Source organism: Pseudonaja textilis, chromosome 4 (assembly GCF_049901715.1).
Source record: "Pseudonaja textilis isolate UNSWEBS1 chromosome 4, rPseTex1.2, whole genome shotgun sequence".
Classification (NCBI taxonomy): domain Eukaryota; kingdom Metazoa; phylum Chordata; class Lepidosauria; order Squamata; family Elapidae; genus Pseudonaja; species Pseudonaja textilis.
Genome location: NC_141993.1, coordinates 87,451,078 through 87,473,593, shown reverse-complemented (window position 1 = coordinate 87,473,593; position 22,516 = coordinate 87,451,078). Strand labels below are relative to the sequence as shown.

At 47.6% G+C, this 22,516-nt stretch overlaps 1 protein-coding gene across 2 annotated transcripts in view; it reads left to right on the top strand.

Annotated features, from left to right (window-relative positions):
- VWA5B2 (von Willebrand factor A domain containing 5B2) overlaps positions 1 to 19,154 on the top strand; it is a 63,164-nt gene extending 44,010 nt beyond the window's left edge. For both annotated transcript variants that reach the window (XM_026722759.2, XM_087933622.1), the window contains exons 12-22: positions 519 to 704; positions 1,555 to 1,753; positions 4,409 to 4,701; positions 5,671 to 5,896; positions 7,299 to 7,646; positions 8,988 to 9,125; positions 10,384 to 10,503; positions 15,314 to 15,382; positions 15,805 to 15,874; positions 17,459 to 17,570; positions 18,434 to 19,154. In XM_026722759.2, the coding sequence (XP_026578544.2) occupies positions 519 to 704; positions 1,555 to 1,753; positions 4,409 to 4,701; positions 5,671 to 5,896; positions 7,299 to 7,646; positions 8,988 to 9,125; positions 10,384 to 10,503; positions 15,314 to 15,382; positions 15,805 to 15,874; positions 17,459 to 17,570; positions 18,434 to 19,099 (2,427 nt within the window). In that variant the 3' untranslated portion in view covers positions 19,100 to 19,154. The remainder of the gene's footprint in view (positions 1 to 518; positions 705 to 1,554; positions 1,754 to 4,408; positions 4,702 to 5,670; positions 5,897 to 7,298; positions 7,647 to 8,987; positions 9,126 to 10,383; positions 10,504 to 15,313; positions 15,383 to 15,804; positions 15,875 to 17,458; positions 17,571 to 18,433) is intronic.
- The last annotated feature ends 3,362 nt before the right edge of the window (positions 19,155 to 22,516 follow it).

Here is a 22,516-nt window from a genome sequence, read left to right as displayed (position 1 = left end):
TCCCCAGGTTTGGGTGGTGGGAAGTTAACCCCAAACATCAGACCACGCCTATCATAGAGCACCAAAGCTGATGAACTATGCCCAGTGGTGGGATTCAAAAAAATTTTTACTACCGGTTCCGTGGACGTGGCTAGGTGGGCGTGGTGTGGCTTGGTGGGTGTAGCTTAGTGGGCATGGCAGGGGAAGGGATACTGCAAAATCTCCATTCCCTCCCCGTTCCTGGGGGAAGCTTACTGCAAAATCCCCATTCCCTCCCCACCCCACTAGCCTGCTTTCCAGCTCCGTTCTCCTGTGCAGGGCAACCAAAGAAGACCCAGCCAATCAGCTGGGACTCAATGGGAGGCAGAGAATAGACGGGGGCGGAGCCAGTCAGAGGTGGGATTTGCTGGTTCTCCATACTACTGAACATTTCCGCTACCGGTTCTCCAGAACTGGTCAGAACCTGCTGAACAGCACCTCCGCCCTGGTGTAGGTGAATGTTCAATATACTTTCTTCCTCCCCACCCCTTCCCCCCCAGCTGATAAAGTCTTTGAAGAAAGCCATTGAGCCAGCTGTGAGTGACATCACCATCGACTGGTATGTGCCTGACACCATGGAGGCCCTGCTGTCGCCCAACGAGATTGCGACTCTTTATCCCGGAGATCGGCTCATCAGCTACTGCACCCTTTACCACGTTGCCAGTTTCCGGGACAAGAAAGCAACAGTTGAGCAATCATTTCCTTACAAAGTAGAGCTCTCCCCAGGGTGGGAAATCATCCCTGGTTTCACTTGGTGACTATCTCCTGGATCCAATATGCCCAAAGCCTTAGTTGGCCTACCGCGTGCTTGAGGGGTCCTTGGTGCTCTCTGAGCTTGCAGACGTTTCATGACCCAACTAGGTAACATCATCAGTGCCAGTAAGGGGTGCTGTTTGCTGTCAGTTTATGTTCTGGTGTCTTGCCTGTGTGTGTGTGGGTGGAGGTTCTTTGGTAGGGCTGTTTACTGATGGCTCTTTGGCAGTTCCTTGATTGCTCACTTGATTGTGGGTCTGTTGGTCTCACATGCGTCTTGGGGTCTCTCTCCATATCGGGGTGTTCATCTCACGCATGGACAAACGTCCAGGTGGGTCCTCGACTTACAATCACAATTGGGAGCAGAGTTTCTGTGGCCGAGTAATCCAATGAGTTTAATGACTGTTTTTGCAGCACGTGCTTGTCAAGCGAAGCGCTGATGTTATTAAGTGAATCACAACAGTCCTTAAGCGAAACCGGCTTCTCCCGTTGACTTTGCTCGACGGATTCCAGCTGGGAAGGTTGCAAATGGCAATCACATAGCCATCATTGATACATACTGGTTTCCGGGCACCTGAATTTTGGTCACAGGACCGTGGGGCTGCTGTGACGGTCATAAATGTGAGAAACGGTCACAAGTCACTTTTTTTCGGTGCCTTTGGAAGCTACAAAGGCACTGAAAAAAGTGACTTGTGGCCACTTCTCACATTTATGACCACTGTCATTAAGTCAACGTACGTCGAGGATTACCCATATTGCTTTTTTGTTTGTCGTATTTCTTAGGGCAGAGAGCAAATCTACCGAAGTTTCTCTAGAGGATCTGCAGGGCTGGCCTTTCCATCCCAGGAGGGGGTAGAAGGACAGGATGGAACCCTCCCACCTTCAGCTGGAGATAATCCAGAGCGTTGCAAGGGCCTTCAGGACTTTTCCCAGGAAATATCCATGAAGTTTTCACCTGGGGACACCGAGGAGTCTATGAAGAGTGAGTGCAGGCCTTGGAAGGCAATATTCGTATCGATTTTAAAGGAGGCAGCAACTTGGGACTAGATAAGAGTGCAGGGTTCCTTCGGCCTTGTTAGGGATACACCCCTAGCAGAATCTGCACGGCAGTCAGGCAGGCAGGCAAAATATGTGAGATAAACGTTTTTGTAGCTTACACTCAGTAAAACAGATACAATGTGCTAGTTAAATAGTTTATTCCAGTAAGAGTTTTAGCATAGTCAAAACAGTCCATATATCATTCACTAATTCAGTCCGTCCGGGGATTATTCAGTTGTAAAGTCCAGTGTTGAAAAAGAGAGGTCAGTAAACTTACAAATATCAGTCCAGTAATATATCTCCTCGCCGTAGAGATATGAAGAAGTCAAACCTCCTTTCTTCCTTCGAGGTTCAGCAACTCAGCAGTAGGGAACACGCAGTTAGCAAACCATCAATCCATCAAATCCAGCAATCGTCAGCAATCCAGCAGGTTCTCTTGCTCCCTCTTATGGCGGTTTCACAACCACACCCAAAATTACATGCTTTGCAGTTTAAAGTGACACACACTTAAACTTACTATCATAGTTTATATATATTATTTTACCCAAACTACGTTAGGTAACCTTGTTATTCCTATCAGGCCTCTCTGAGATTTGGTTGTTTTCTCGCAGACATTTCATTACCCAAACTAGGCAGGGGTGGGATTCTACGGGTTCGGGCCGGTTATATAGAACCGGTTGTTATGATTCAGAGAACTGGCAAATCGTACCCCTGGCAGGCCCCGCCCCTGTCCGCCTGCCCCTCCCTTCTCCGTCCAGTTAGTCCTTAAGGTATTTCTTCTTTTTTTTCCCCCTCCCGACAATCCCCCTCGCTGTCTTACTGGTTCTTCCAGGAAGGTTCCCTGAGGCCCAGGAGGCAAAAAGGGGTGTGCGGGGATGGTGTGTGTGTGCAGGGAGGGAAGCTGTGTCCCCCACCCACTCCAAGAAGAAGGAGGAGAAGGAGAAGGAGAAGAAGGAGGAGGAGGAGGAGGAGGAGGAGGAGGAGGAGGAGGAAGAAGAAGAAGAAGAAGAAGAAGAAGAAGAAGAAGAAGAAGAAGAAGAAGAAGAAGAAGAAGAAGAAGAAGAAGAAGAAGAAAAAGAAAATAATAATAATAATAATAATAATAATAATAATAATAATAATGCCCACCCAGTCACATATCGGGGTTCCCACAAATCCCCCTCATTCAACGCAAAAGCCTCTAGCCGCATTTCAGAAAAAGTAAATCAGTTTATTAGAAATGGCCCTGTTGGTGTGTGGCTGGGTGCAGGCGGTACTGAATCAAATCATACATTTCCCCCTTGACCCTGATCTTTCCCCCACCCCCTGGATGTGACTTCTCCAATGGGACACATCCGTCTCCAAGAGTCATCCATCACGCTCTCCAATAACCTTCTCACTCTCTGACAGCCTTGGGCTGCTGAGTTGATTATCTAGGCATTTCAAGAATGTCTTGTTTATCCCCATTCCCTTTTTCTGGCGGCTAAAAAGACCAAAGGAGTATTTAGCTTTTTAGCTGACATCACATGGCCATGCCCACCTAGCCACACTCACAGAACCAGTTGTTAAAACATTTGAATCCCACTCCTGAAACTAGGTAACATCATCAGTGCTAATGGGCAGAGTTCAGTCTAAAAAAAAAAAACAGAATTGGCTGCAGAGCCAATGCTCCGGGGTGTACACTTCTTTCCCAGACTGAGGGTGCCTCAGGGACTGGAATGACATGCTGCAGGTCCACATTCCCAAAAAGTAACAGGACCCAAACAAACAAAATCCTGCGATGTTAATTTTATTTGCGTTTACATGACATTAAAAATGAAACTACAGCAAACAGGGTTAACTCGCCACTCTGTACTGCCTTTCATCGTAGTTTCCCCTTTCGGTCCACATGAAAAATTAATGTGATCAATTAATGAACGATCACAGGAGCATTAAAGACATCATTGCAACCATGAGCATCCTCACTCTTAACCGTATCTTGCACACAAGCCTTTCCAAGACTAGAGGTCTCCCCCTGGGGCTTTTGTTTATATATCTCTGCACTTACACAGTGAATTTCCCCCTTAATTAAGCTACAACGAGGGGATTTTTAATAGCACACTTCTTGGCCTTTGGAGCTGAGGGTGGGATTCTACTGGTTCAGACTGGTTCGGGCGAACCGGATGTTAAAGTTACATCTGGTTCACCCAAACTGGTATATCAACCAACCGGCCACCCTGTCCCTCCCTCCCCAGGAGTCTCCACACAATGCAGGTAAGTGCAGGATCTGCATGGAGGCTCTGAGAGGGGGGAAAAACAGCCCCCCTGGAAGTCCCGGAAGTGGAGAAATAGGCCTGTTTCCGGCTTCCGGAAGGCCTCTGTTTTCACCCTCCCGGAGGCGGCAGAGGAGGCCTCTGGACCCTTGGGAGGGTGAAAACGACCTCCCCCCAGGCTCTGGAGGCCCATGGGAAGCCGGAAACAGGAAGTTCCAGTAGGCCGTGCCCACCATGGCCACGCCCACCCAGCAACCGGGCAGAGACCCAGTTGCTTGGATTTTTGACTTCCAGCCCTGGGTAGGTGGGATAGAAAATACCTTGGCAAATTCTCTAAGCCAATCACCATAAATTATTTTCCCTGGCAGGTGGAGATCCGGTGTCTGGAGGAGATATCTGGAAGAGGATTTACCAGCCTTCCTACATCCAGGAGCAATATGTGCTTACTCACTGCTCGGTCAGCACCGACCCTAGTCAAGCCTTATGCCACAGCTCTACCAGCAGTGAGTCTACTGGCTCCAGAGACGTACCGCTGGAGGAAGGCTCTTTAGCCCAGACTCTTGAAAGCACCTCTCAGCAAGGACAGAAGAGTGTGTCTCTCTGCAATTCTTCCACTAAGTCTGCTCCAGTAAGCCAGACTCAAACTGGGGCTATAGCTAAGGTGAGGAACCTCAAACTCTTACCTTCTGCATTTCTCCAGCATTTTGTGGAGATGACAGGATAATGGATTTGGAAGGGACCTTGGAGATTGCAGGAGGGCCGAATGTCAGCCTCCAAGAAGTTTTCCTGACATCTTTTGCTGCTTGACTCTTGCCGGCTTTAGGAAGGCTTCTGCAGGCTTTTCAGGATGAAACTAGGCCCATTTTGTCACTTCCTGTTATTCCGGAAATACTGGAAGCGACAAAAAGGGGCCTAGTTTTCAACCTGAAAAGCCTGCAGACACCTTAAAGCCTCTGGGAGGCGAAAAAGGCCTAAAACTGGCTGAAAATCAGTTGTGAGGCGCAGTGCAGGTAAGGTGGGCAATGGGGGGATGAGTGGGTGGGTGGGGGGATTGCAAGCGCATGCATAGGGGGCATGGTGGTGTGCGCATTGCCTTCTGGGTACTGGCACGCGAGTGCGAGGGAAGCCTCTGCAGTCTCGGGAGGCCGAAAAACGGGCTTTGCAGAAATACCGGAAGTGCTGAAATGGCCCCGTTTTCAGCCTTCCAAGCTTCCCTCAAGCCCCTGGGAGGGCAAAAACGCCTCCCCCAGGCTCCAGAGGCCCTCCGGAGACGGAAAATGGGCACTTCCGGTATTTCTGGAAGGCCCAATTTTCGGCCTCCCGAGGCTGCAGAAGCTTCCCTCAAACCTCCAGGAGGCTGAAAACAGCTGAAAACAGGCCGAAAATCAGCTGGGAGACACACACATGCTCAGTGCAGGTAAGGGGGCAGGGGGTGTTCCACACACATGTGCAAGGGGTGGCGGAGCACATTGTATTGTGGGTGCCAGCACCTGTGCGCTATCACACCCATGCTTTCGGCCCACCACAACAAAAAATTTCGCCATTACTGATCTAGGTCCTTCGTGGAGAATCATTTGGCTTTCTCAACATCATTTCCAGTTTAGACCTTTCTCTTTTCCTCTCTCTGAAGGTATCCATTGCCCTGAGCTCCGAAGAGTTGATGCGTAAGAAGAAAGCCCTGGCTCGGACTGCCATGTCTGGACGTAGTTTCTCTTCCCCGCATGGCGAGTTGGATGCCCATCGGCTGCGCCGAGCCCTGGAAAAAGTATCCCAGAAACCCATTCGGTCTCTGGAAGGGAAGTTGGATGAGATTGGGCCTGAGCTGCAGAGGATGCCCAAGGCTGCTGAGGAATCCAGTGAGTGGAGGGAATGGAGAAAGTTGGCGTAGTTTGGGAACAGGGAGGAACAGGAAGAGAAGAACGAAGAGGAAAGGTTGAGATTTTTTTTTACCAGTGTGTAAAAGTAAAAAAGATAGCAAGTGTGATGGAATGGTTAAGGTGTTGAACAAGACCAGGGTGACACTGGTTCCCAGCCGTGGGAACGCACTGGGTGACATTTGGGCCAGTTGCGCGTGCTCAGCTCAACCTATCCCACCGCATATGGGGATAAAAATGAAGGTCTCTGTGTTAGCTGCCTTCAAAAACAGGACAAAACCCAATAAAATTTATTGAATAAATGAATATAACATTTTAAAAACTGCAAGGCAGATTTCATTCCGACCTAAGCTGAAGCAGATCCCATGTTGATGGCTGGCATGGCTTTACAATCAGCACCACGTCAGTGTTCTAAGCATGGGGAAATGAATATTCATGAGCTTCGGCGCTTGTGATTCACAGGAACTTTCTGAACTAATGGAAGAGTATATACTTATTTATTTTATTTGATTTATTTGATTTGTCAATTGCTTACAAGATAATAGGTAAAAGGATAAACATAGTTATGAATACATGAAATGGATGCAGATAAGAAAAATGAAAGAAACAATAGGGCAGGGACGGTAGGCACGTTGGTGCGCTTATGCACGCCCCCTACGTGCATTGGGGTTGAACTGTGAGATCCCTGGTGCTCTCTCAGCTTGGTTATGTTCTTGCAGACCTTCCACTACCCAACAAAGTATCATCAGTATTAGGTATCAATCAGTGGTGGGATTCAATTTTTTTTACTACCGGTTCTGTGGGCATGGCAGGGAAAGGATACTGCAAAATCTCCAGTCAGAGGTGGGATTTGCCGGTTCTCTGAACTACTCAAAATTTCCACTACCGGTTCTCCGGAACTGGTCAGAACCTGTTGAATACCCACCTCTGATATCAATAGAAGAAACTATTTATAGCTCAGGGCTAAACTCTGGGGTCCTTGCTCTTCTCTGAGCTTGGTGGTTTTCTTGCAGATCTTTCATTATGTAACATCACTGCTAGATACTAATACAGAGGTCTCCAAAGTCCAGCTCTGCTGGCTGGAGAATTCTGGGAGTTGAAGCCCACAAGTCTTAAAGTTGCCAAGTTTGGAGACTTCTGTTCTAATAGAAGAGAATATTTGTAGTTCAGAGTGGAACTGCGGGGTTGTTTTCTTGCAGACGTCTCATTACCCAGCTAGGTAACATCATCAGTGCTTGCTGGGTAATGAAACGTCTGCAAAAAAAACAACAACCACTCAGCAGGTTCAGAGAGCACCAAGGACCCACTTTCTGGATTACCTGAGCAGACGTCGTTTCCTTTTGCCAACCTTACCTCTGCATCCCAATGGCTTACTCTTTCCTAGGCCACTTGCTGTCGCCTGCCCATCTTGACTGGGACATGCTGTTGGAGCCCTCTTACCTTTTCAGCCCATCACCAGCCTCGGAGCAAGGAATGTCCAATGGCAACCCCTTGCCTCCTCTCCAGTGCCAAGTGGTGATCCACGCCCTCAGCGCAGGGGAGCCCGTCTCCTGGGAGGTGATCGGTGGCCTGGATTCCTTGTTCCTCCCCAAAGACAGCCGGGGACATTCCCAAGGACGGCAGCCACCGCTGCCAAACACAGGATTGGAGAAGCAAGTTCACCGCCTGACCGCTGCCTCCGTTATTCGGGATAACGAGACGGTGGCTCAGAGAGAAGCAGAAGTGGAACACGGTAAAGTTCCTCACGTTTTCTTTGCCTTTCTTTGCTTGAGCAGGGGGCTGGACTAGAAGACCTCTGAGTTCCCTTCCACCTCTATGCTGATTGATTGATTGATTGATGAGCTAACAACCGGTTTGGGGATAGGTCTGTTCCTCCCTCCCCCACCAAAAAAAAACAGATAACAGATAATCAGAGTTGGAAGGGACCTTGTAGGTCATCAATTCCAACCCCCCACCCAAGCAGGAGACCCTACACCATTTTTGACAGATGGCAGTCCAATCTCTTCTTGATAGTCTCAAGTGATGGCACTTCCACAACTTCCGAAGGCAACTTCTGTTCCATTGGTTGATTGTTCTCACTGTCAGAAAGTTTCTCCTTATTTCCAGGTTAAAATCTCTCCTGGTTCAGTTTCCATCCATTATTCCTTATAATAATGCAGTGCAATTCTCACTGCCCTGATAATATGTATAATCAAGTATTTAATCTTTTGGGGGTATTTTCCCTTAATGATCCCCAGGAGAAACAATTCAGGCTTCAAGTCTATTCGACAATGGAAAGATCCTGAGTGTTAACTGAGTGGAACCGCAATTCTAAAATGCATTAAACGAACGAATCACATAATTCTCTCTCTTCGGTGGTGGGATTCAAATTTTTTTTACTACTGGCTCTGTGGGCATGGCTTGGTGGGCGTGGCATGGCTTGGTGGGCATGGCAGGGGAAGGATACTGCAAAATCCCCATTCCCTTCCCCCCCTCCCACTAACCTGCATTCCAGCTCCGTTCTCCTATGCAGGGCAACTAAAGAAGACCCAGTGTCAGGGCTCCAACAAATCCACCCCCCACATTCAAATCAAAAGTCTCTAGCTGCATCTCAGAGAAAAGAAAATTGATTTATTAGAGGTTGCCATGTTGGTGCATGGCTGGGTGCAGCTGATAGTAAATCACATCATATATTTCCCCCTTGACTCTGGTCTTCCCTGCACCCCCTGGATGTGGCTTCTCCAATGGGACACATCCATCTCCAAGAGTCATCCATCATGCTCTCCAATAACATTCTTAGGCTCCGACAACTTTGGGCTGCGGGGTGATTATCTAGGCATTTAAGGAATTCCCTGTTTTCCTCCACTCTCGTTTTTGGGCAGCTAAAAAGACCAAAGGAGTATATTTTTAGTTGACACCCAGCCAATCAGCTGGGACTCAGGATGCGGAGAATAGAGGGGGGCAGGGCCAGTCAGAGGTGGCATTTGCCGGTTCTCCAAACTACTCCAAATTCCCACTACTGGTTCTCCAGAACCTGTCAGAACCTGCTGAATACCACCTCTCTCTCTCTCTCTCTTTCTCTTCCTTTTTCTAGGTTTCTTCCGAAGGTTTCGTCTTAAAGCTGTCCAGTCAAGCAAGGCTTGCAATCTCCCTTCCATGTTTACCTCCGTGGTGCCTGTAGAGTCTTCCACAAAGGAGGCCTTGCCTTTAGCACTTCAGGTTCGCAGCACAGGTAGGACTACCTGGAGTGGGTGCATAATTATCTAATTTCTATACTGCCCCATCACATTTGCGTGACTCTGGGCACATTTTTAAAGTCCAACAGTAAAATCGTATACAAGCCACAGTTGAATGAATGAATGAATTCTTTATTGGCCAAGTGTGATTGACACCTAACTCCAGAAAAGATCTTCTTGCTAGAGGCAAATTTTTAATCTTGGGAAGAGAAGTGACATGTGAAATCCAGGGGTTTGCTGACTCTCCACCTGCCTTCACATAACCCTCTAGAATGGAATAGAATAGAATGGAATAGAATAGAATAGAATAGAATAGAATAGAATAGAATAGAATAGAATTCTTTATTGGCCAAGTATGATTGGACACACAAGGAATTTGTCTTTGGTGCAAGTGCTCTCAGTGTACATAAAAAGAAAAGATACATTTGTCAAGAATCATAAGGTACAACACTTAATGATAGTCATAGGGTACAAATAAGCAATCCAATCATACTAGGAAACAGTCAGTCTAAATCGTAAGGATGCAAGCAACAAAGTTACAGTCATACAGTCACAAGTGGGAGGGGATGGGTGATAAGGAATGATGAGAAGATTAATAGTAATAGTAATGCAGATTTAGTAAATAGTTTGTCAGTGCAGAGGAAATTATTTGTTTAGCAGAGTGATGGCTTTCGGGGGGAAAAACTGTCCTCGTGTCTAGTTGTTCTGGTGTGCAGTGCTCTATAGCATCGTTTTGAGGGTAGGAATTGATACAGTTTATGTCCAGGATGTGAGGGGTCTGTAGATACTTTCACAGTAATTTCAGTTTCCCCGCCCCTCCTTTTGGTAATTAGTTGCATCATATAAATAAATATTTATTAAACACCAACTTATAAATAAATGGAAATACATTTGATCAGTTCTTCAGTTCAGTAAGCTTAGACAGTGGGCTTAGCAAATTTATGGATGGGAGATACTGGTTAGAGTTTTTTTTCAAATTGCTAAGCTAGGCTTTTTTCCCACTCCACTTACCTTTTTGACTTTCATTGGCTCATTTTATTAAAAAGGCCTGGTCTTGTGCTTGAGCTTTGCCTCTTGACAATATTTGCTATCTTAGCCTCTGACTAAAGAAGAGAGGGTTGCGTTTGACATCCAGAGCTGTGGGAATAAAAAGTACTACAAAAACAGTTTTGTTTTAAGATGAATGTTCATCGCTGAAATGGCAGCAAGAGAGTTGGAAATATGTCTAATCAACCTGACTCTGTTTTCTCCCAGATGGTGTAAACAACCACCAGAAAGGGTCCCGTTTAGTCAATCAGCATCACCGTAGTTACTCGCTAAGCCTGGGGCAGAGACAGGATTCACAGGACTTGGAGGATGCTCTCGTTCCTGCAGGTACAAACTTCGCCTGTGTGCTTTGAAATTGGGCTTTTATTAACATTGGATGCTGAGCTTGTCGACTGGAAAAGTCGGCAGTCCAGGTTCGAGACCCAAGCGACACGGGGCAGGGGGAGCTCCCGCCCTCAGTCTACCAGCTCCTGACAGCCTAGCAGCTCGAAAGCATGGAAATGCAGATAAATAAATAGGGACCACTTTGGTGGGAAGGTGACAGCGTTCCGTGATGTTGTGTTAGCCACATGACCACGGAAACAGTCTTCGGACAGTGCTGGCTGAATGGCCTTCATACAGAGATGAGCACAACCCATGGTGACACAGTGGTTAGAATCGGGGTGGGCTTCGAAAATTTCAGCGCAAGGTTCTCTGCTGGGTGGGCATGGCTTCGTTGGCCTCCTGCACCGCAGATGGGGGGCATTTTTGCTTTTCTGAAGCCTCTAGGAGGGCAAAAATGGCCCCCTCTGGGCTCCGGAGGCTCTTTGGAAGCCAGGAAGGGGCCCATTTCCGGCATTCTCAAACTTCCAGGATAATTCAGAATAATCTCAGTCGGTGCTCCATTCAAAATCCGAGAAAGAAATACTTAAGACTCCGTCAATTAGAGGAAAGAATTCTTTTACTTGAACAATGAAGTGGTAGCATCAAACAGGATTCTGAATCTGAGAATTTAGGCGCGCAGATCACATAGACAAAGCGATGAACCCCCCTATAGTTCAAAGGACTCTTCCAATTAAAAGTCCTGAATATGATCACGCGGACATCTTCAGGTGGTGATGAGGCCTCTGTCCGTTGACCTTGGCGTATCTTGATAAAAGTTTGCAGCTGCGGCAGAGAAAAGAAAGCTAAGCGAGAAATAGAAACCTGAAAGCAGGAATTTATATTCCACCCCCACTCCTCATTTACACAACACAAGAATGTAACACCTCCAGCTCTCTTCCCAGACCATATCCCACACTCCTCCCCCCCGTTACTTATGGCAGCCCAAAGATGCAAAGCTTGAAGGCTGACACACTCCCTGAGCTTCCGTGTGCAACCTGCACTTACCTTGCATCCAAAACGGGCCGCTTGGAGACTCCTGCGGGGGGGTGGGGTAGGCGAGGCCATCCAGGAGTGGGATTTGGGGGGTCTCCGAACTGCACAGAATCTTCACTAGGGGCTCTCCTGAAACCCTGCGAACCCCCAGCAGTTCCCCACCCCCCCCGGTTAGAATGCAGTATTGCCGGCTAACTCTGCCAACTGCCAAGAGTTCGATCGTGATTGTTAGGGATACACCCTAGCAGAATCTGCACGGCAGTCAGGCAGAATATGTGAGATAAACGTTTTTGTAGCTTACACTCAGTAAAACAGATACACAGTGCTAGTTAAATAGTTTATTCCAGTAAGAGTTTTAGCATAGTCAAAACAGTCCATATATCATTCACTAATTCAGTCCGTCCGGGGATTATTCAGTTGCAAAGTCCAGTGTCGAAAAAGAGAGGTCAGTAAACTTACAAATATCAGTCCAGTAATATATCACCTCGCAGTAGAGATATGAAGAAGTCAAACCTCCTTTCTTCCTTCGACGTTCAGCAACTCAGCAGTAGGGAACACGCAGTTAGCAAACCATCAATCCATCAAACCAGCAATCGTCAGCAATACAGCAGGTTCTCTTGCTCCCTCTTATGGCGGTTTCACAACCGCACCCAAAATTACATGCTTTGCAGTTTAAAGTGACACACACTTAAACTTACAATCATAGTTTATATATATTATTTTACCCAAACTACGTTAGGTAACCTATGTTATTCCTAACAGTGATCGGCTCAAGGTTGGCCCAAGCCTTCCATCCTTCCGAGGTTGGTAAAATGAGGACCCCGTTGGGGGGCAATATGCAAATCACTTAGAGGTGAAGCATTGTGAAGCAGTACATAAGTCTAAGTGCTATTGCTATAGTCGGCAATGACCAACAGAGTAAAATCCACAGAGACTTCTTCATTACGTACGTTAAACATGTATGAAAACACGCTTGGGGGAAAAAAAACAAACTTAAGGGAGCGCTAATCAAACTTAAACAAGCACAAGCGCCGGTGTTAGATCTTCTTGTTTTGGTTTAGCAGGCTGAGTGAACCCAGAACAGTGAGTGCCCATCAGCAGAGGGAGGGGGCAGGAACCCAGAACAAGTAGCTAGGGGCTTTGAGAAAAAAAATGTGCAGAAGGTGAGAAGGGATGTGTGGGTTAAACGTAGCTCTGTTCAGTGGTGGTATATATATATATTTTTACTACTGGTTCTGTGGGCATGACTTGGTGGGCGTGGTGTGGCTTGGTGGGCGTGGCAGGGGAAGGTTACTGCAAAATCCCATTCTCTCCCCACTCCACTAACCTGCTTTCCAGCTCCATTCTCCTGTGGAGGGCAACCAAAGAAGATCCAACCAATCATCTGTGACTTGGGAGGCAGATAATAGATGGGGATGGGGCCAGTCAGAGGTGGCCTTTGCCAGTTCTCCAAACGACTCAAAATTTCTGCTACCAGTTCTCCAGAACTGGTCAGAACCTGCTGAAGACCACTTTCTGGCTCTGTTGTTCTGGGTAACATCCAGTGGGATATTTTGTAAAACTTATCTCTTCTTGGAGTAGCCTTCCTTGACCCAATGAATTAAGTGGATATACTGGCTTGGTAATGTGGGAGTTATAACCCAACACATTTGGCCACCACCTTTTTTTAAATGCTGATTTATATTTTTTTAGCTTCACGATGGAATAATAATTCTTTTGGCAGTTTTTCTGCAAGCCCGCTGATCTGTTCAAAAAAATATTCCTTTTCACGGCCCTCCCAAATCATCGCTCCAGGGTGCACTTTCACCTCTGGCGTTGTGCCTTGATTAAGTTTTAGAGCCTCCTGCTGGAGCTAAATTCTGGAAAAGGAAAGAAAAAAGGAAAAAAAAAAAGACTGTTTCTCTCCCGCTTCTATTTATACTCCCAGGAGCGAGAAATAGCTGTGCTTCCCAGCAACTGCACGTAACAGAGAGCGATTAAAATTGGGAGTGTTGGATCAGGTGATCGGATGAGCCATTCTGCCACAATCTGCATGGAAGCCAACCTGCGTAGTAACTCTTTCGTTGTCTTGGCTCACGCTTGCTTGAGTTCACCCAACCTCTTTTAAACCAAAAACCACACTAGAAAGTGACTGTTTCCAAGCTCACATCATTGGGCTGTGCCCAAATTACAGATAACAGATAATCAGAGTTGGAAGGGACCTTGTAGATCATCTAGTCCAACCCCCCTGCCCAAGCGGACTCTGCACCATTTCTGACAGATGGCAGTCCAGTCTCTTCTGGAAAGCTTCCAGTGATGAAGCTCCCACAACTTCTGAAGTCAATTTTCTGTTCCATTGTTCTCACTGTCAGAAAATTTCTACTTATGTCTAGGTTGAATCTCTCCTTGTTCTGTTTCCATCCTTTATTCCTTGTCTGGCCTTCGGGTGCTTTAGAAAATAGCTTGACCCCTTCCTCCTCTCTGTGGCAGCCCCTCAAATATTGGAAGACTTCTCTCTTGTCTCCCCTGGTTCTTCTCATCACTAGACTAGCCAGGCCTAAGTTCCTGCAACCGTTCTTCGTATGTTTTAGTCTCCAGTCCCCTAATCATCCTGGTTGCTCTTCTCTGCATAATTTCTAGAGTCTCAACATCTTTTTTATAGTGTGGTAACCAAAACTGGATGCAGTACTCTAGGTGTGGTCTTACTAAGGCTTTATAGAGTAGTATTACTACCTTACTTGATCTTGATTGTATCCCTCTGTTAATGCAATTTAGGATTGTGTGGCTTATTGCTCTAGATCAGTGTTATTGGTTTAGGTCAGTGGTCGCCAATCAGTGGGCCGGGGACCACTGCTGGTCCGTGAGAAAATGTTGGTGGTCCGTAGAGAAATGTCACCCCCAAAGCAATTAATCCAGGCTGCGCAGGAACACAAAGCTGTGCTCCCCCACATGGCCCACAGGAACACAAGGCTTGCATTGCTTGCATTGTGAACAACACGAAGTAGTGAGGGGAGGGACGAAAGGGTGGAACTTGCCCCCCACACCCCACGTGCCTGGCTTGGCCACTGAGTTGCTTCTTTCCATTTCTTTCTTCTTCTGCTTTTGGCTGCAAGCAAGGAAAGCAGCAAAAGTCTCTCTTTCTTTCTCTCTCCCACAAAGACTCATTTCTGGCAGAGTTTGGGGGAGAGAAAGAAAGACTTCTGCGGCTTCTGCTGCTTTCCTTGCATGAAGCCAAAAGTCTCTCTCTCTCTCTCTCTCTCCCCCTGAGAACGGAGCTGGAGACGGTATCCTGAGATCCCAAATAAAGAATGATCAATAGGTAGGAAAACGGGCTGAGGAATTTTCCTGCAGACTTTTTGGGGGATTTTCCCAGGGTCTCTGGTCCGCGGGATTTAAAATGATGAGTTTGGTGGTCCCTGAGGTCCAAAAGGTTGGCGACCTCAGCTCCAGATCAATGTTTCTCAACCTTGGCTGCTTTAAAATGGGTGGACTTCAATTCCCAGAATTCCCCAGTGCAAAACGTAATCACCGAACCGTAACGCCGGTAATCACTGAACCGTAACGCCACCCTTGATTGTAGCAGATAATGTTGTGCACTGCGCTTTAAGTCCAACCGTTAGGAGGCGTAGTTCAAGGTTGTCCAAGCCCAAATCTTCTGTTGGGCAATGGTCAATTCCAACTTTCTTAATTTCACTGTTGTCCAAAAGCTTCCCAATACGAGGATAGGCTGAACGCCATGAGAACATCCTGTGTTTTTGGAAGGGACACCCACTTAACACCTGTGTCTTCCTTTGCTTCCTAGAACAAGAAGTTCCTCCTTCACCAGTCAGTGTTTCTTCAGCCACCCAAGCCAGACCAAGCTGTCCTAGTGGTAAGTCTTGCTCACTGTGGAGCCCGGGGCAAAAAGGAAGATCTGGTCAGGCATGTCCAGGTTGCATTCGAGTTTTGAGCTTCGGTGTTGAAAAACAATAGAATAGAATTAGAATTCTAGAACTAGAACTTTGGAATTATTAAAATTCTTGAATTATTAGAATTATAATTTTAGAATTAGAGTTAGAATATTAGGATTAGGATTAGGATTAGAATTAGAATACTTCATTTGGCCAAGATGTTTAGAAACACAAGGAATTTTGTCTCCAGTGCAGAAGATCTCAGTGTACATGCCAAAGAACAGAGTAATATACCTATATATTATACGTTACTATACAGAGTAATGCATAGTAGTAGCACTGTCCTCATGAGTCTCTCTCTCTGTCTCTCTCTCCCTCTCTCCCCCTCTCTTCCCCCCAACAGGAGCCAGCTCCAGTCCTTCTCCTATTTCTGAAGGCTCCCTGAAGTCAATAGAGAATTTCCTAGGCCGCAGGTAACGCTTTCAAAGCTACCGCTCCCCTCCAGCAGAGGACTCCTTTGGGTGGGCGTGAATGGGGCAAAGAGTTGTTTGGCAGAAAGATCATTCTTTGATTGACACTGGAGCAAAATGTCCATCTGCCCGTGGTGGCTCAAAAGCAGTAGCTGTGACAGAGATCTTGGAGTCCTAGTGGACAGTCCCTTAAATACGAGGTAGCTGTGTGCTGCAGCTGCCAGGAAAGCGAGCGCAATCCTAAGGTGCATTAATAGAGGGGTACAATCAACAGCATGCGAAATATTAATATCACTTTTATCACGTCTTGGTAAGATGACACTTGGAATACAGATAGGCCTCGACCTCTGACCCAAACTGCTGTTGCTAAGTGAAGCATTTGTTAAGTGAGTTTGCCCCATTTTACAACTTTTCTTGCCGCTGTTGTTAAGCGAATCACTATAGTTAAATTAGTCAAACTGTTAAGTGAATCTGATCCACCCGCTCCATTTTTTTGCCTTCCTGGGCCCCAGGGAAGCTTCCCCGGGAGCAAAAAAACGCCCCCTCTTGCGCCTCAGGGGAGCTCCAAGGGGGGGTTGTTTTTGACCCCAGAAGGCTTCCGTGGGGCCCAGAAGGCCCCAAAATGGAGTGCAGGGGGGCTGCATGCCCCCCCATGCTCAGTTTTTTTTTCCATCCTGAGCCCCAAGGAAGCCTTCTGGGAGCAAAAGCACCCCCCCCGGAGGCTCCCCTGAGGCCCAGAAGGCCCCAAAAATGGGAGGGGGGGTTTCTGCAAAAAAAAAAAAAAAAAGGAAAAAGGCCACACCCACCCAGTCACATGGCCACGCCCACCTAGCCACACCCAAAGAACCAGCCGCTACAAAATTTGAATCCCACCCCTTCCAGAACAGTGTAGAGCAGGGGTCTCAAACTCAAATTTACCTGGGGGCCGCTGGAGGCAGAGTCTGGGTGAGGCTGGGCCGCATAAGGGATTCCACAAAAAAGGTTGTTTAAAAAAAATATCCTCAAATGTTATACTTTCATATCACGGCGGGGGCCACAGGATATCGTCCTGCGGGCCGCAATTGGCCCGCGGGCCACGAGAATGAGACCTCTGGTGTAGAGTCTCCTGTCCTGGACGGTTGGACTAGATCTCCAAGGTCCCTTCCTACTTTGTTACGGTGTCATTGCTGTTGCTTAAGAGCAGGGGTGTCAAACCCGCTCACACTGTGGGCCGTATTGCGACGTGTCAGGATGGTTTTTCTGCCTTTGCGGAGCCAGGTTGGGCATGGCCTGCGTGGGCCCAGGAGTGGCCTGCGTGTGCCATATCCAGCCCGCAGGCCACCAGTTTGACAGGCCTGGCATAGAACCTTTTTGGTCAACTCACCCAGAGCAGCCCATGGAAGGTGGCAGAGCTGTGATGAACCTACTCATTGTAAATTGACACTTGATAGCTAAGGACCTTGATGGAAATAGCTTTCATTCGTGGCTGGTCCCTCTCAGAAAAGGAAGGCTAGCTTGCATGCCGGTTAGGTAAGGAACGGAGACTACAGTTCAACTGTGGCCTGATTAGGCAAGGTTTTTGTACCCAGATGGCTTTTGTCTCTGCAGACTCAGTGGCCAGCGGAGACGCCAAGGCTTAGCTCTACGGCCACAGTGCCTGAGCCCAGAAAGTGAGCTGTCCCCAGGTTGTGACGGTGCCATTCACGACTACCTCCCCCTGGTAAGATCTCTTTCCCCATTTGAGTGCTTGTTAAAAGCCAATTGTTATAAGCCAATCAAACTCTGACTTTTTTTTTTTTTGCTAGACTGTCGGCTTGCGATTCGAGTCTTTGCCCTTTCCGCCATGATAATGAATGTGAACAATGCTTTGGGGCTGCTTTATCCCTCTTTAGAACCCCCAGGGCCAAATTCCCGAAATGAAACAGGTCATGGCTCAGGAAGGAAAGCTGAAATATACCTCTGGCTGTGGGGCTCTTGGTGCCGTCTGAGCTTGGTTGCTTTCTTGTAGACGTTTCATGACCAAACTAGGTAACATCGTCAGTGCTAGTAGAGTTAAGAGAACATACTCCGTTCCCTCCTAGCACTGATGGTGCTAGTTTGGTCGTGAAACATCTGCAAGAAAGCTGCTAACTTCTGCATCTTGGAATTCTCTCTCTCTTGTAAATTTGTAATGTTGGTTTTATATATAGAAGTGGCACGCAAAGCCATTTCTGTGGGCACGCGAGCCATCACCCCAGCTCAGTTCCACTGTGCACGTGTGCACCTTCAGGTATCTGTCACGCATGCGTGGGAGGCGAGGCGCATGTGGGAGATGCGTGCGTATGTGCAGAGGGGGCAAGGGAAGCACGGGGGGGGTCCCACATGCATTGCATTATGGGTGGAGGCACGTGCGTGTGCTCTCATGAACACGATGACAAAAAGGTTAGCCATCACTGGCCTAGAGCCCTCCCTGAGGGAGATGGGTGGGTTAAGAAGATATATAAATAAAATATATACATCAATCAATCAATGGAGCTCAGAGAACACGAAAGATCCCAGGGTTCAACCTTGAGCTATTCTTTTCCATCCGTACCTCCTCCCCAGGTGCAGCTGCAGCAAGCCCCAGGCATGTTCCACCTGAACGAGGCCTTCTCTGAAGCGGTGCAGATCCCCCTAGACCGCTTGTGCCGGGCTTCTCCTTATCCCTCCCACCGGGCTAGCCTGAGCCCTGCTTCCAGCACTTCTCCGTGGGCTCTGATTGCCAAGAACCCCACAAAGCCCTCAGCGAACCAGCCTCCCGCAGAAGCCGATGAAGAGGCAGTCAGGACAAGCAAAGAGCAGGCCATGGAGCTGGACTCCCCCCACTCGCCCAGCACCTGCTCCGATGTCCTGAGTGCTGTGGTGTGGGCCCAGGCCGACAGCGGAAGGGGCTCCGAAACCGACGCCTGCGACCATTCGCCGGACGCTTCGGAAGCCAGCCTCAGCCTGCTGGAGGCAGGGTTGGAGGCGGAGGAGGAGGGCGATGTAGAGAGTATGAGCTGGGCCACGGCTGTGGCCCTGGCCTGGCTAGAGCATCGCTCTGCTGGCTTTTTTGTGGAATGGGAGCTGCTGGCGGCTAAAGCGGATTGCTGGCTGCGTGGTCAGCAGCTGCCCGAAGGCCTGGACGTGGCTGCCCTGAAAGGAGCAGCCCGCCAACTTTTCCTGCTGCTCCGCCATTGGGATGAGAACATCAAGCTGAACATGTTGTGCTACAACCCGAATAACGTGTGACGAGCAAGCCAGGCTTTCGCTCGTACGAGGGCAATAAAGAGAAAATGGATTCCAGGAGTCCCGGTTGTTGAGGAGGTTCTTTCACGGGCTGGGAATATAAAAGTAGGATTTTGCTGATGATGGAGAGCTCCAAGAAACATTCAAGGCCGTTCTCAGCCCCCATTCAGTATGCTGCTTTACTAAAGGTGTACAATCAAGGTAACAGGTAGTCCTCGACTTATGACGATTGAGCCCAACTGTCAGGGCTCTGGTAGTTACCCCCATTTAAAGCATGAGTCTCTAGCCAGATTCTCAAAGCTCAAAGATTTATTAGGAGAAAACATGCCGGTGCTGCCTGGGTGTAGCCGACTCTGAGACACATCACTCATTGTCACCCTTGACCCTGGTTTTCCCCCACCCCCTGGGTGTATCATAATTCATATTCTCCAATGGGACACATCCATAGCCAAAAGTCATCAATCATCCTCTCCAGTTAGAGTTTTGCACTGGCAGAAACTTCGGTCGCCTGGAAACTATGAAAACGCTGATGTTTTGGTTTCACAAGCTTCTGCACTGCTTCCCCCTCCCTTTCTGTTGGCAACTCTAAAAGACCAGAGAAATATTTTATCAGTTGGCACAAACATTTCTGTTGCCAAGCAAGACGCAGGTGAGTTTCCCCCCATTTTACGATCTTCCTCGGCACAATTGTTAAGTGAATCACTACAGGCAGCAGTGATATGCTACCGGTTCGGCCCGGTTCAGCCGAACTGGTAGTTTAAAAAAAAAAAAAGCCTCCAATCAGCTTGAGAGGAGGGGAAAAAAGCCTCCAATCAGCTGAGAGGAGGAAAAAATCCCCAATCAGCCGAGAGGAGGAAAAAAGGCTCCAATCAGCTGAGAGGAGGAAAAAAGCCTCCAATCAGCTGAGAGGAGGAAAAATGCCTCAATCAGCTGAAAGGAGGGGGTGGAAAGCCTCCAATCATCTGAGAGGAGGAAAAAAGCCTCCAATCAGCTGAAAGAAGGAAAAAAGCTTCCAATCAGCTGAGAGGAGGAAAAAAGCCTCCAATCAGCTGAGAGGAGGAAAACATGCCTATCAGATGAAAGGATAAAAGATGGAAAAGCGCATGGGAGGGTGGGAGAGTCGCTCCTAGCTTTTCGTTTCTACATCCTCTCAGCTGATTGGCTTGTTAGCACACCAATCAGCACGCGCAATTACTGACTGAACCGGCAGCAACTGAAGTAGGATCCCACTACCGACCACAGGCATTAAGTTACTAACACGTTTGTTAAGTGAATGCTGACTTTGCTCGTCAGAAGGTCATAAAAAGGTGATCACATGACCCCACTGTGATCGTCATAAATACGAACCAGTTGCCAAGGGTCCCAATTTGGATCATGTTGTTGTGGGGAGGCTGCAACGGTTCAGTGAAAAACGGTGACAAGTCACTTTTTTTTCCCCGGTCCCCTTGGTACCTTCGAATGGTCACCAAGTGGATGATTGAAAGTCAAGGAACTAAGAGATCACTTACCAGAAAAAAAAATTGTCCACTCTCAACCATCTGCCCATTGTGTGATTTTGGGGGGGAACAGAAAGATTGGTATACGATTAAGCACAGTGGAAAATGCCACTCTCAAATCAGCCACAGATCTTTTTAGCTATCAACCCAAGTTGAAAAATTGGCCGAATGGAAGCAATTTGCAATGACACCTGTTCGCCTTCAGAGAATATAGGAGAGCCTCCGTGCTGTGCCAAATCACTGACCCAGCTTACCACGTCTTGCTGCTTCTGATGACCTACATTTTCTGGGCATTCATCCAATTCTCAACAATACCCTAAAAGGATGCCAGGATTCCTCCTGGAGCCTCTACATCCGAAGGTGGCCTTTGCTGCTTCATGATCCAGTCCTTATTTAGTTTCCCGATCAGGGCACCGTGTCACAAACTGCAATTAGTTTTTTATTACAATAGGGGTAATCCTTGTTTAGCAGCTGCCTTAGGTAGCAACCATTTGCAAATACGTCAGTAATAAAGGGTAGCACCTTCAGCCACCGTGCCCATTTACGACAACAAAAGTTCAGTTTGAAGCTGACTCTGGTTTTGAGACCTAGTCAGTTTCCGCTGGCCAAAGGTTTCTAAAAGCTCAGCTCAACTTGCTCTTAGCATTTTTTAGAGAAACCCTCAGCTGTGAAGAAAAGCAGCTCAGAAAGAATGAGCTTGTTTAAATAAACTGTCCACCCTGTGAGGAGGCAAAGAAAAGGGGAAATGGAGGGGAAAACTGGTCAAGCCCCGTACAAGACAATTTTATCTGAATGAGATGGCAGCAAATACCAGTCTTTGCAGTGTCTCTCTGACTTGTGTATTTATTTAGTGACCATTTCACTTAATGACCAAGTCTGACTACGCATTTTCGATTGTCCTTGGGCTGGGACTGGCACCCTAGGAAGAAACACTAGACACGTTACATACTTATAGTTTAGTTTACTTTATTGTCATTGCACCTCGTACAACGAAATCAAACACCATCTTCAGTGCACATCATGACCATGAGCATGAAAATAAACACAAACACACATCCTTCACCCTTCACACATTGAACCGGAAACCCCCGACACCACACCAACACTGCACTATACAGCAGAATTCAAGAGCTGGGATAGAAGCTGTTTTTCAGCCTATTTGTCCTTGTTTTTATTATCCTGTGCCGTCTGCCAGATGGTAATAGTTCAAAAAAAGGGTTCCCAGGATGAGACGGATCTTTGAGAATGTTCTGAATTTTCTTAAGGCAGCGGGAGCTATAAAGCTCTTCCAAAGAGGGGAGAGGGCAACCCATGATCTTCTAGGCAATGACGTTAACCCTCTGGAGTGCTGTCCTATCTGCCACTGTGCAATTGGCAAACCATACAGAGGTGCAGCATGTTAAAATGCTCCCTATGGTGCAGCGGTAGAAGGTCACCAGCAGTTTCTCATTCAGTTGTTGTTTTCTGAGAAGCCTCAGGTAGTATAATCTCTGCTGGGCCCTTTTGACCAGGGCTGCAATGTGAGCACCCCAGGTCAGATCCTCTTTTAGGGCAATACCCAGAAACTTAAAACTGGCCACTTGTTCCACTTGGTCTCCATTGATAAGCAAGGGCTGGGTGTCTGGTCTGTTCCTTCTATAATCCACTATAAGCTCCTTGGTCTTATAGGTGTTGAGGACCAAGTTATTGTCTCCACACCACGAAAGCAAGCGGTCCACTTCATCTCGGTAGGCAGATTCACCCCACCCCACCCCGGAGATGAGTTCCACCACTGTTGTATCATCTGCAAATTTAGCAATAGTATTACTAACGTGAGTGGAAATGCAGTCATGCACAAATATAGTATAGAGTATAGAGTAAGGGACTCAACACGCAACCCTGTGGTGTACCAGTGTTAAGAATAAGGGCTGAAGAGGTATGATTA